The sequence below is a fragment of the Eretmochelys imbricata genome, chromosome 2 (assembly GCF_965152235.1).
Source record: "Eretmochelys imbricata isolate rEreImb1 chromosome 2, rEreImb1.hap1, whole genome shotgun sequence".
Lineage (NCBI taxonomy): Eukaryota > Metazoa > Chordata > Testudines > Cheloniidae > Eretmochelys > Eretmochelys imbricata.
Window position 1 is genome coordinate 189,898,977 of NC_135573.1, and position 12,507 is coordinate 189,911,483.

The following is a 12,507-nucleotide window of genomic DNA, read 5'->3' on the forward strand; positions in this document are numbered from 1 at the left end:
ACTTTTAAACGTATACATTTAAGCTTTCTTGCTTATCCTTCAATATTAATTTCCTTGTAACATTATTCTTTGATTCTCCTTTCCCCAAGCATGCCCTTGATTTTCTGTTGCTCTTGGCTTCTACAGAACTACTACTTTACTGTGATAATCCTTATACATCTGAAAGAACAGTAGCCATTATCCCTCTCATACAAAGTTGTAGTTGCGTGAAGATAGAGAAAGAAGTAGGTGAAGGGGAGACATTTGTCTTAAAGATGGCCTGCAAATGGAAAAAAATAGACTGGATTTTTGCCCTTTTCTGCCTCTTTCTGTTGCATAAAAAAGGTCATTTGCCTTTTGTTTAACCTTAGATATATGAGTGCTGGATTTCTTGACTGACTCAAGTGTTTACTAGAAGCTTACTCAGTGGAGGTACTGAATATAAACAGAGAGCTCTTTTCCCCAATTAAGTTAAACACTGTTAAAAACAACAAACCCCAAACAGTTTGAATATAAATCACTTCCTTTCTCAGTTAAGCCAGTTTCACACACACGGTTTCTCTGCTGTCCTAAACTTATTATTTTCCATTTATCCATAACTGCTAAGGAAAAACAAAGTGGACAGGACCACAGCTTCTAATTTCAAGTAGAGGGCAGTAAATTTGAAGATGGGTGTGGTATAAATCCCTTTTCAGACTATTTTAGGCATTTCTAAAGAGGCAAATAGAAAAAAACTGGATCTGTGCTCTAGGTCATATTTGAATAGATATTAAAGAAGAGAGTATAGAGAGAGGCTAGTCCTGTGGTTAGAGCATGGGACTGGGGCTCTGGAGATCTGAATTTGGTTCCTGGCTCTTCCATACGCTTCTTGTGTGAGCTAGAAGAAAGCGAGTAGGGGAGAGGTAATTTTAGATTTGATTCTGACTAATAGGGAGGAATTAGTTGAGAATTTGAAGGTGGAAGGCAGTTTGGGTGAAAGTGTTCATAGAGTTCATGATTCTAAGGAAAAGTACGAGAGAAAACAGCAGAATAAAGACAGTGGACTTCAAGAAGGCAGATTTTAGCAGACTCAAAGAATTGGTAGGTAAGATCCCATGGGAAGCAAATCTAAGGGGAAAAAAAAGAGTTCAGGAGAGTTGGCAGTTTTTTAAAGAAACATTGCTTTTGTGCCTTTACTAACCTATCCCAATGTGTAGGAAAAACAGAAAGTATGGTAAAAGACCATACTTAAGTAGGAGATCTTCAGTGATCTGAAACTCAGAAAACAGTGATACAAAAAGTGGAAAGTAAGTTGAATTATGAAGGATGAATATAAAAAAAACCCACGCGCATGTAGGGACAAAATTAGAAAGGCCAAGGCAAAAAACAAGATTAAACTAGCTAGGGACATAAAAGGTAACAAGTAAACATTTTACAAATAAATGAGAAGCAAGAGGAAGACCAAGGACAGAGTAGGCTCATTACTCAATGAGGGGGGGAAAGATAACAGCAGAAAATGCAGCAATGGTCAAAGTGTTAAATGCTTTTTTGTTTCACTTTTCACTAGAAAAGTTAGCAGCGATTAGACGACTCACATGGTGAACACTAGTGTAAATGGGGTAGGATCTAAGGCTAAAATAGGAAAAGAATGATTAAGAATTACTTTAAACAAGTTAAAAGAAAAGGAGTCCTTGTGGCACCTTAGAGACTAACCAATTTATTTGAGCATGAGCTTTCGTGAGCTACAGCTCACTTCATCAGATGCATACCGTGGAAACTGCAGCAGACTTTATATATACACAGAGAATATGAAGTTAGATGTTTTCAAGGCGGCAGGGCCTGATGAAATACATCCTTAAGGAGCTGGCCGAAGAGGTCTTTGAGCCATTAGTGATTATCTTTGAGAACTCATGGAGGATGGGAGAGATACCCCAGGACTATAAATGGTCAAATATAGTGCACCTCTACCCCGATATAATGCTGTCCTCGGGAGCCAAAAAATCTTACTGCGTTATACATGAAACCACGTTATATCGAACTTGCTTTGATCCACTGGCGCGCAGCCCTGCCCCCCTGGAGCGCTGCTTTACCGTGTTATATCCGAATTCATGTTTTATCGGGTCGCGTTATATTGGGATAGAGGTGTACTTATAAAAAGCGAAATAAGGACAACCTAGGGAATTATAGACCAGTCAGATTAATGTAGGTACCCAGAAAGATAATGGAGCAAATAATCAATCAGTCGATTTGTAAGCATCTAAAAGAAAATAAGGCGATAAGTAACAGTCAGCATGAATTTGTCAAGAACAAATCATGTCAGACCAACCTAATATGCTGCTTTGACAGGTAACAAGCCTTGTTGATAAGGGGGACGCAGCCCACTTTCGTAAGGTTTTTGTTACTGTCTCACATGACCTTTTAATAAACTAGTGAAATATAACCTAGGCAAATTTACTATAAGATGTGTGTACAACTGGCTGGAAAACTACTCAGAGAGTAGTCAAACTGGAGAGGCATATCGAGTGGGTCCCGCAGGGATCTGTCCTGGGTCCAGTTCTATTCAATATCTTCATAAATTATTTGGATAATGGCATAGAAAGTGCGCTTATAAAGTTTGTGGATGATACCAGGCTGAGAGGGGTTGCAAGCAGTGTGGAGGACAGGATTAAAATTCAAAATGATCTTGACAAACTGGAGAAATGGTCTGAAATAAATAGGATGAAATTCAATAAGGACAAATGCAAAGTACTGCATTTAGGGAGGAACAATTTGTTACACAAATACTAAATGGGAAATGACTGTCTAGGAAGGAGTAGTGCAGGAAAGGATTTGGGAGTTATAGTGGATCACAAAATAAATAAGAGTCAACAATTTACCACTGTTGCCAAAAAAACAAGCATAATTCTGGGATGTATTAGCAGGAGTCTTGTAAGCAAGATACAAGGAGTAATTCTCTCACTCTGTTCAGCACTGATAAGGCCTCAGCTGGAGTATTGTGTCCAGTTCTGGGCACCACATTTCAGGGAAAATGTGGACAAATTGGAGAAAGTCCAAGGAGAGCAACAAAAATGATTAAAGATCTAGAAAACATGACCTCTGAGGAAAGATTGGAAAAAAACTGGGTTTGTTTAGTCTGGAGATCAGAAGACTGAGGAGGGACATAAGTCTTCAAGTACTTAAAACAGATATTATAAAGAGGAGGGTGATGATTTGTTCTCCTTAACCGTTGAGGGCATGACAAGAAGTGATGGGCTTAAATTGCAGCAACAGAGATTTAGGTGAGACATTGGGAAAAACTTAACTGTAAGGGTAGTTAAGCAATGGAACAAATTATCTAAGAAGGTTGTGTAATCTCTGTCATTGAAGGTTTTTAAGAACAGGTTAGATGAGGGGTTCTCACACTAGGGGTCGTGACTCCTCCAGGGGTAGCAAGCTTATTACGTGGGGGGGTTGCGAGCTGTCAGCCTCCACCTCCAAACCCCGCTTTACCTCCAGCATTTATAATAGTGTTTAAATATAAATAAGTGCTTTTAATTTATGGGGGGGGGGGTCGCACTCATAGGTTTGCTGTGTGAAAGGGATCACCAATACAAAAGTTTGAGAACCACTGGAGACAAAAACCTGTCAGGGATGGTCGAGATAATTCTTAGTCCTGCCTCCATGCCAGGGACTGGACTAGATGACCTGTTGAGGTCCCTTCCAGTCCTACATTTCTATGATTCAATAATCTCTATTTCCTCAATTCTCCATCTGTAAAATTGAGATGTTACTTTGTCCTGTCCTTCGTCTGTCTTGTCTATGTAGATTGCAAGAACTGTGGGGTAAGGGCTGTCTTTTGCTGTGTCTGTATAATGCCTAACACAGCGGGACCCCAATCTTGTTTGGGGTCTGTAGACTCTACTGTAATACAAAAAAGAAGTGGGTTGGTGTTTGAATAGTATGAAGCCTTAATGTAGATTGCATTAGGGGGGCCTGCTATTCAATGAGAGAACTTTTGATCCTGGAGAAAGGATAGTTCATCTATATTGATTCAATTATTATTTCTTTACTCTTTTTGGTAGGATGCCCTGGCAGCTTTGGAAACTCCAGGGGCTCCCAATCAGAGAAACAGGAATCCGAGTACTCCTCTTTCTGAAGTCATTGGCAGGAACTTGAAATTAGCTCTGGCAAACAGCACTCGTCATACAGCAGCTCTTACTGCCAGCCCTCAGCTGCGGGCTGCACAAGCAGAAGTGGTAGGATTATGCTCTTTTTAAAATTTAGTTAATTAAGAACATGCGGTGTAATCATGTAGTTGAGTTAGAAGATGTTTAGCTTTACATGAGAGTTATGAATCATGTTAGCTTTGATACTGTATTTTGATATGTTCACGCAGAACATTACCTGTCCTTTTGTTTCAGTTGAAAGAGGCAAGACCAGTAATTTTGACTCCTAAAAGGCAGAGAAACTCATTTAAAGATGTTTGTTCTACTGACCTGGTTTAACAATTGTTAGGCCATATGTGTATATAAACATGTAACTGTTGATATTCCATAGTTCTAGAACTTATAGCTCATCACTGTTAAGGAATTCCCAGTGTCTGGTGTCATGAAAACAGTGGGCAAGGGTAAATACTTTTACTCTGATTAACTGTAATATTGGAGGACACCCATTATTTTCTGTGAAGTTATTAGAATTTATTTTTGTCATGCATCTCCCTTTTCCCCCATCCTCTTAGAGTGCTGTTATTGCTTCACTTACTCGGAAGCAGGAGGCAAAATATTTCTCACTCTCACCTCCACAATAAGATGAGTTTTGCTCATGTTCCTATTAGTGTGTTTACATCTCTTTCCTGGAAGCAAGGAGCACAGTCTTTTCATGATTCCTTTTTGTACTAAATCTGATCTATCATGCAGAGAGCAAAGTTAGAGAGAACAGAAAACAGAAATGTGGGAGAAAAGTACAGTGGGTGCGGTGCAGTGGACTGAAGATGCAGGCAAAGGCAGTGCTTTGTATTAATTGCCACACTTGTACTCTGTAATCAGTATGAGAATGGAGAAATGGAATGACGTTTGCAAGGGAAGATTAACAGTAATTTGTCATGCTGTACTCTCCTCTTTCTCACTCCCTTCATGCTATGAACATTTTGGGCCCCCATTCACCTTTATACTAAGATGTTTTTGTGTAGGCAGTTTTAGTATTTTCCCTGTTTAAAAGTTCAAGAAGATTTCAGACTGCTAAGAAAGAGGTGTGAGATATTCTTATGAGACTTTGTGAGATAAGTCTTTTGAGTCCTGGTTCCTGGCATGTGGAGCCATAACAGCACTCCCTTAATAATGGGGAGATTCAGGAAGCAGAGATAAGCAGAACTCTGCTAAGTAGTTTCCCTTCTTTATCATTACAAATGTGTTGGTTTAAAGATGCTCAGAACGTGATTTTTTTCATATTTTTCCCCATGACCATGAACAGGTGGAAGATTCAAAACCTCTTGCTGATCTAGTCATATGTGTTAGTAAGAAACTCAGTAAAAAGCAAAGTGAACTGAATGCTGTTGCCGCTTCTCTTGGAGCAGATTACAGGTATTAACTGATGCCAGCAGTTACTACACTCTGTTTTGATACAACTTTTCACTTGAATGAATCTGAATCTTGGTATGTGCATATGGCTTTTAATTATAGCAAAGCATTAGCCTTCTCTATATTAAGGTTGCAGCCAGTTTCCATTGTAACACCCTATATTTGTCTGTCCCCTTCTCCCTAATAACATGGCTTCGAAAATCAGTTTGGCCTGAAAATTCTCAGATATACAATGAAAGGTAAAGAGAATTTTTCGGCATAAGTATGAAGGCAATTTGTCAAACAGCTTTTGAGTTACAGATTATTTTAAAATGTACCTTGATTTTAGATTTTGACTTGGGTCTAATGTATTTTGGGGTCACTGTAGCTCAAAAACTTCTTGTTAATTTTTCTCCTCAAGCTCCTGTTAAATCTCCTCAAATTCCTGCACCATCTAGATATCAAGAAAAGAGGTTGTGATTAAGTAAAGTTATTAACTTTTTGTCGTTAGTTTGGATCCCGATATTGCTCCCCCTGATTTCAGTGGAAGTTTTTTTGCCATTGACTTTAGTGGGAGCAGTATCAGACATGTACACTTTTATAGGTGATAGCTAAAAGAAATTTTCATTTCAAAGTTCAAGTGGTAAAGGCCTGTGTTTTTTGTAACTGGATGGCCACAATTCCAGTTTGAGCCTTTGGTAACACCAAAAACAGAGAGATCCTCATGTTTTCAATTATAGATTTAAGTTTCAGTGCCTGCTAGAAAGTGTTTCTGAGAACGTTTTAATTAAATACTTTGAGATTAAAAATCTTTAGAATGGCTCCTTTTTGAAATTTTGAATTGTCTTGATTTGGTTGAAAATAATTGTGCATTGAATTTTAGTGTTAACAAAATGGGCAAAAATGTATTTTGGAAGGAATCCATATATAAAAGGCCCAGTTCTCCGATAGACATAACTTCCATTGTGTCAATTCCATTTATATCAGGACAGAGTTGGATCCTAAACTGTGACCATAAGAGCTCAGGAAGTACGGACTTTCCAATCCTGAGGAAAGCTCATAGAGAAGCTAGCCAAAGAACTAATGTCCTCGGCCTGACTGTCACAAGCTGCGGGAGATACCCAGAGCTGTGAGACACTGTGCTCTCCTTCTTAGCCTCAGCAAGTGGGAGCTTTGCTGCAGCTGAACTGTGACAGTTCCCTGACACACCAGCTTGTCTGCCTTGCCAGCAAACTGCTCAGGGTTCTCCCAGCCCAAACCTTGCCTACCAGGGAACAATTAGTCAGCTCCAGCCCTTGACCCCTGTCATTGTACATTCATAGAGGATATTAAGTTTGCTAATCCTTTAAAGAGACACAAACAGCAGTGTGTTTTCTTGACTGTAGTTATCCATCACTTCAGTTCAGTCAAAGCACAGGGTTGGTTTACCTAAGAAGTAAAACAAATTTGTTTAATCAAAAAGAGAGAGGTTTTAAGTGAGTTAAAGCAAAAGGCATAAAGATAGGGTTACAGACAGAAGTAAAAACACACTTTCTAATGGCTAAGATCTAACTTAACCAGCTGCAATCTTCATTCAAGATAGTGTCCTCACCAGTCTTCCTTTTCCAGCAATGGCAGACTAGGTCTTAGTCAAGGATCCCCATTCTTGTCTCCATAGGTGAAGAATAACTTAAGGGCTCTCTGCCCCTCTCTTTATAGTCCAGTAAACCTTTTAAAAGTATCTCTTCTCAAAGCTCATTGACCCTGCTTCAAGAGGAAGAAACGCTTCTTGGGGGTGCAGTTTCCATTCTCATTGAGATTTAGGGCTGGTCTACACTTCCACTACACGTTGTTGACACAACGTATGTTGACACCCAAAAGTTGACAAAACAAAAATCACCAAAGCGTGTTCACGCTTGCTCCCTCTGTCGACAGATCATGTCCACTTTGGGGACACCATCATCGACAGGGTGAGCAATGCACCGTGGGTATGTATCCCGAAGTGCAGTGTTGTGGGAAGGAAGAGCTGATCGCTGAGCATCTTGGGATTCTCTCTAAGTTCTCCCACAGCCCCCTCAGCTGCCGAGAGCAGCATCATGAGTAGCCCTGTGAGCTCTCCATGTTGAGGAATGGCAAGGCAGCACAGCAGTCTGTCCCCCTCCTGCTGTAGTAGCAGTCTGCCTGCTGCTGTGTTCCTAGTGCAGGGCAGAACAGGAGCATGCCAATGATTTGCTCTTGGTTTGTTTGTTCCCCAAACAGAGCAGCACACAGATACTTCCCAGAGCTTTGAAATGGGAGGGGAGGGGCGCATGCCTGTAGGGCATCAGAGATCAAAACACTGAGCAGAGCAATCAGGGCAGGCATTGTGGGATACTGGCGGAAGCCAGTTCTGACAAAACAATCAGCAGTGTCTACACTGGCTCTTTGTCAACAATAAAGGGAGGGGAAAAGACAAATCTCCATAGAGGTGGAAGTTTTTTGTTGCCAAAACTGGGCATTTTTTGTGGCAAAAGTCCCATTGTAGCATGTACGCTCCTGCTATTTTGTTGCCAAAAGGCAGTTTTTAGCAACAAAACTTGGTAGTGTACACAAGGCCTTAGTGATCATTTTCCTCCTACTTGGTCTCCTGATAGTTTTGATTGCCTGGCATGCAAATGTGCTTTTCTTTGTCTTATCTTTAGTCACACCTTGCTCAAATTATGTGGGAACCGCATTCTTTTGTCTGGAAAAAAAAAAAAAAAACTATTTATCAACATCCCCTGACATGCCTAATTTAAACACGTTTTAATCATAATTCCAGCACATCCACATAATCCTTTGGGTGTTGATAGTATATACAACATGCCAGAATATTAGTGATCCATGAGTTATTAGTTTTCTAGTGACGCATTATATGACATTATAAAGAATCCTTATTGAAGTTACAGGGACAAACCATCCCGATGTGTAGAAAGAATAGTAAATATGGCAGGCGACCAGCTTGGCTTAAAAGTGAAATCCTTGCTGATCTTGAAAACAAAAAAGAAGCTTACAAGAAGTGGAAAATTGGACAAATCATAGAATAGAATAGAATATCAAGGTTGGAAGGGGCCTCAGGAGGTCATCTAGTCCAACCCCCTGCTCAAAGCAGGACCAATCCCCAATTTTTGCCCCAGATCCCTAAATGGCCCCCTCAAGGATTGTACTCACTGTCCTGGATTTAGCAGGCCAATGCTCAAACCACTGAGCTATCCCTCCCACTGACCAGGAAAGAGTATAAAAATATTGCTCGAGGATGCAGGAGTGAAATCAGGAAGGCCAAATCACACCTGGAGTTGCAGTTAGCAAGAGATGTTAAGAGAACAAGAAGGGTTTCTTTAGGTATGTTAGCAACAAGAAGAAAGTCAAGGAAAGCGTGGGCCCCTTGCTGAGTGAGGGAGGCAACCTAGTGACAGAGGATGTGGAAAAGGCTAATGTACTCAATGCTTTTTTTGCCTCTGTCTTCACGAACAAGGTCAGCTCCCAGACTCCTGCACTGGGCAACACAGCATGGGGAGGAGGTGACCAGCCTTCTGTGGAGAAAGAAGTGGTTCGGGACTATTTAGAAAAGCTGGACAAGCACAAGTCCATGGGGCCGGATGCACTGCATCCGAGAGTGCTAAAGGAGTTGGCGGATGTGATTGCAGAGCCATTGGCCATTATCTTTGAAAACTCATGGCGATCTGGGGAAGTCCCGGACGCCTGGGAAAAAGGCTAATGTAGTACCCATCTTTAAAAAAGGGAAGAAGGAGGATCCTGGGAACTACAGGCCAGTCAGCCTCACCTCAGTCCCTGGAAAAATCATGGAGCAGGTCCTCAAGGATTCAATTCTGACGCACTTAGAGGAGAGGAAAGAGATCAGGAACAGTCAGCATGGATTCACCAAGGGAAGTCATGCCTGACTAATCTAATTGCCTTCTATGACTGGATAACTGGCTCTGTGGATGAGGGGAAAGCGGTGGACATGTTTTTCCTTGACTTTTGCAAAGCTTTTGACACGGTCTCTCACAGTACTCTTGCCAGCAAGTTAAAGTAGTATGGGCTGGATGAATGGACTGTAAGGTGGATAGAAAGTTGGCTAGATTGTCGGGCTCAACGGGTAGTGATCAATGGCTCCATGTCTAGTTGGCAGCCGGTATCAAGTGGAGTGCCCCAAGGGTCAGTCCTGGGGCCGGATTTGTTCAGTATCTTCATAAATGATCTGGAGGATGGTGTGGATTGCACCCTCAGCAAGTTTGCAGATGACACTAAACTGGGAGGAGAGGTAGATACGCTGGAGCGTAGGGATAGGATACAGAGGGCCCTAGACAAATTAGAGGGTTGGGCCAAAAGAAATCTGATGAGGTTCAACAAGGACAAGTGCAGAGTCCTGCACTTACGACGGAAGAATCCCATGCACCGCTACAGACTAGGGACCGAATGGCTCGGCAGCAATTCTGCAGAAAAGGACCTAGGGGTTACAGTGGACGAGAAGCTGGATATGAGTCAACAGTGGGCCCTTGTTGCCAAGAAGGCCAATGGCATTTTGGGATGTATATGAGGGGCATTGCAAGCAGATCAAGGACGTGATCATTCCCCTCTATTCGACATTGGTGAGGCCTCATCTGGAGTACTGTGTCCAGTTTTGGGCCCCACACTACAAGAAGGATGTGGAAAAATTGGAAAGAGTCCAGCGAGGGGCAACAAAAATGATTAGGGGACTGGAACACATGACTTATGAGGATAGGCTGAGGGAACTGGGATTGTTTAGTCTGCGGAAGAGAAGAATGAGGGGGGATTTGATAGCTGCTTTCAACTACCTGAAAGGGGGTTCCAAAGAGGATGGATCTAGACTGTTCTCAGTGGTAGCTGACGACAGAACAAGGAGTAATGGTCTCAAGTTGCAGTGGGGGAGGTTTAGGTTGGATATTAGGAAAAACTTTTTCACTAGGAGGGTGGTGAAACACTGGAATGTGCTACCTAGGGAGGTGGTGGAATCTCCTTCCTTAGATATTTTTAAGGTCAGGCTTGACAAAGCCCTGGCTGGGATGATTTAGTAGGGGATTGGTCCTGCTTTGAGCAGGAGGTTGGACTAGATGACCTCCTGAGGTCCCTCCCAACCCTGATATTCTATGATTCTATGACACCTTTTAGATAGAGAGTATAACAATAGTTAGTTGCGTTATACTGAACTGGTCATGCCAGCTGAAACTCACTGCTAGTTTCTGGCATAGGGATGCTCTAAAGGAAACACCAATACAATCTGGATTCATGCCAGGATGTGGGACAGAACAGTTTTTGGGGCACTGATATATGATCTCCTGCTGTTGTTGAAAAGTGGGCAGACAGCTATTCTCATTCTCCTGGACCTCTCAGCAGCATTCAAGTCTGTCAACTGTGAGTAGAGCCCTATCAAATTCACGTCCATTTTAGTCAATTTCATGGTCATAGGATTTTAAAAATCATAAATTTCATGATTTCAGCTATTTAAATCTCAAATTTCACAATGTTGTAATTGTAGGGGTCCTGAGGAAAAAAAAGAGTTGTAGGGGGATTGCTAGGTTACTGTAGGAGGGTTGTGGTACTGCTACCCTTACTTCTGCACTGCTACTGCTGCTGGAGAGCGGCAGCTGCTGGCCGGGAGCCCAGCTCTGAAGGCAGAGCCACTGTCAACAGCAGCGCAGAAGTATGGATGGCATGGGATGGTATTGCCACCCTTACTTCTGTGCTGCTGCTGGTGGGGTGCTGTCTTCAGAGCTGGGTGCCCAGCCAACAGGTGCCACTCTCTGGCCACCCAGCTCTGAAGGCAGCACAGAAGTAAGGGTGTCAATACCGCGAAACCCCCCCCCATAACCCCTTTTGGGTCAGGACCCTCCAAGTTGAGAAATGCTGGTCTCCCCCCGTGAAATCTGTATAGTATAGGGTAAAAGCACACAAAAGACCAGATTTCACGGGAGGAGACAAGATTTCACGGTCTGTGACGCGTTCTTCATGGCCGTGAATTTGGTAGGGCCCTAACTATGAGATACTGCTGTCCTGCCTGAGAGAGGTTGTCCAGGATCTAGGGACATGCACTAAAATGGTTTAAGCCCTGCCTGGAGGGATGAATCCAGTAAGTTGTGATGGGAAACTGTGTGTCTGCCACTAAACGCCTCTCTTATGGAGTCCCGCAAGGATCAATTCTCCCTCTGGTTTTCTTCAACATCTAAATGCAGTTACTAGGAGGACTGGTAAGATGACATGGACTCAAGCGCTAGCAATATGCAGATGACACACAGCACTACCTACCCTTCACCACATATGACCATACTGATATCACCAAGATGGTCTAATGCTTGAGTGAGATCAGCTCATGGATGAACAACAGCTGGTTGAAACTGAACCCGAGCAACACAGAGGTTATGGTAGTGGGCAGAGAAAAACGCTTTGAAGAATTCACAGTCTTGATGCAGTCAGTCTCCTTTGGTTGAAGGCAAACACCCACAATTGGTCATTTCAGTTTAGGAGTTCTCCTGGATTTCTTGGTGATGCTAATCTCTCACAAAACAGCATCTCCAAGTAATGCCTTATAACATCTCATTAGGAGACTCCATCCCATCTTGGCGGATGGTGACCTGGTCTCAATTATACTGCCTTGTCACTTCCTGTCTGGACTACAGCAATGCAGTATATCTGGCCACAAAGCCATCAACCCTTAGTAAACTCCAACTAATACTGAATGCTGCAGTATGTCTCCTTGCAACACGGGATACCGCAAGGTCATCAGGCTTATCCTCCACTCCCCACACTGGCCTTCCATAGAATATTGAATCAAGTTCAAGGTTTCAGTCCTTATTTTCAAGATGCTCAATAGCCTGGGCCCAGGATATCTGAAAGATCACCTAAAGTTCAGCGATGAAAACCAGGGTATATCTTTGCTCTTCTGGCACAGTGGAACTCTCTATGATAAGGCTAAAGCTTGTCCATGCGGGAGATAGAACTTCCTCAGGGGCCAGTTCAAGATTGTGGAATGATCTCCCACAGGAACTCAGGACCATCT

At 42.4% G+C, this 12,507-nt stretch overlaps 1 protein-coding gene across 2 annotated transcripts in view; it reads left to right on the forward strand.

The window, feature by feature from the left end:
• TOPBP1 (DNA topoisomerase II binding protein 1) overlaps positions 1-12,507 on the forward strand; it is a 46,257-nt gene that overhangs the window by 16,911 nt on the left and 16,839 nt on the right. For both annotated transcript variants that reach the window (XM_077811148.1, XM_077811149.1), the window contains 2 exons: positions 4,020-4,193; positions 5,407-5,516. In XM_077811148.1, coding sequence (XP_077667274.1) covers positions 4,020-4,193; positions 5,407-5,516 — 284 coding nt within the window. The remainder of the gene's footprint in view (positions 1-4,019; positions 4,194-5,406; positions 5,517-12,507) is intronic.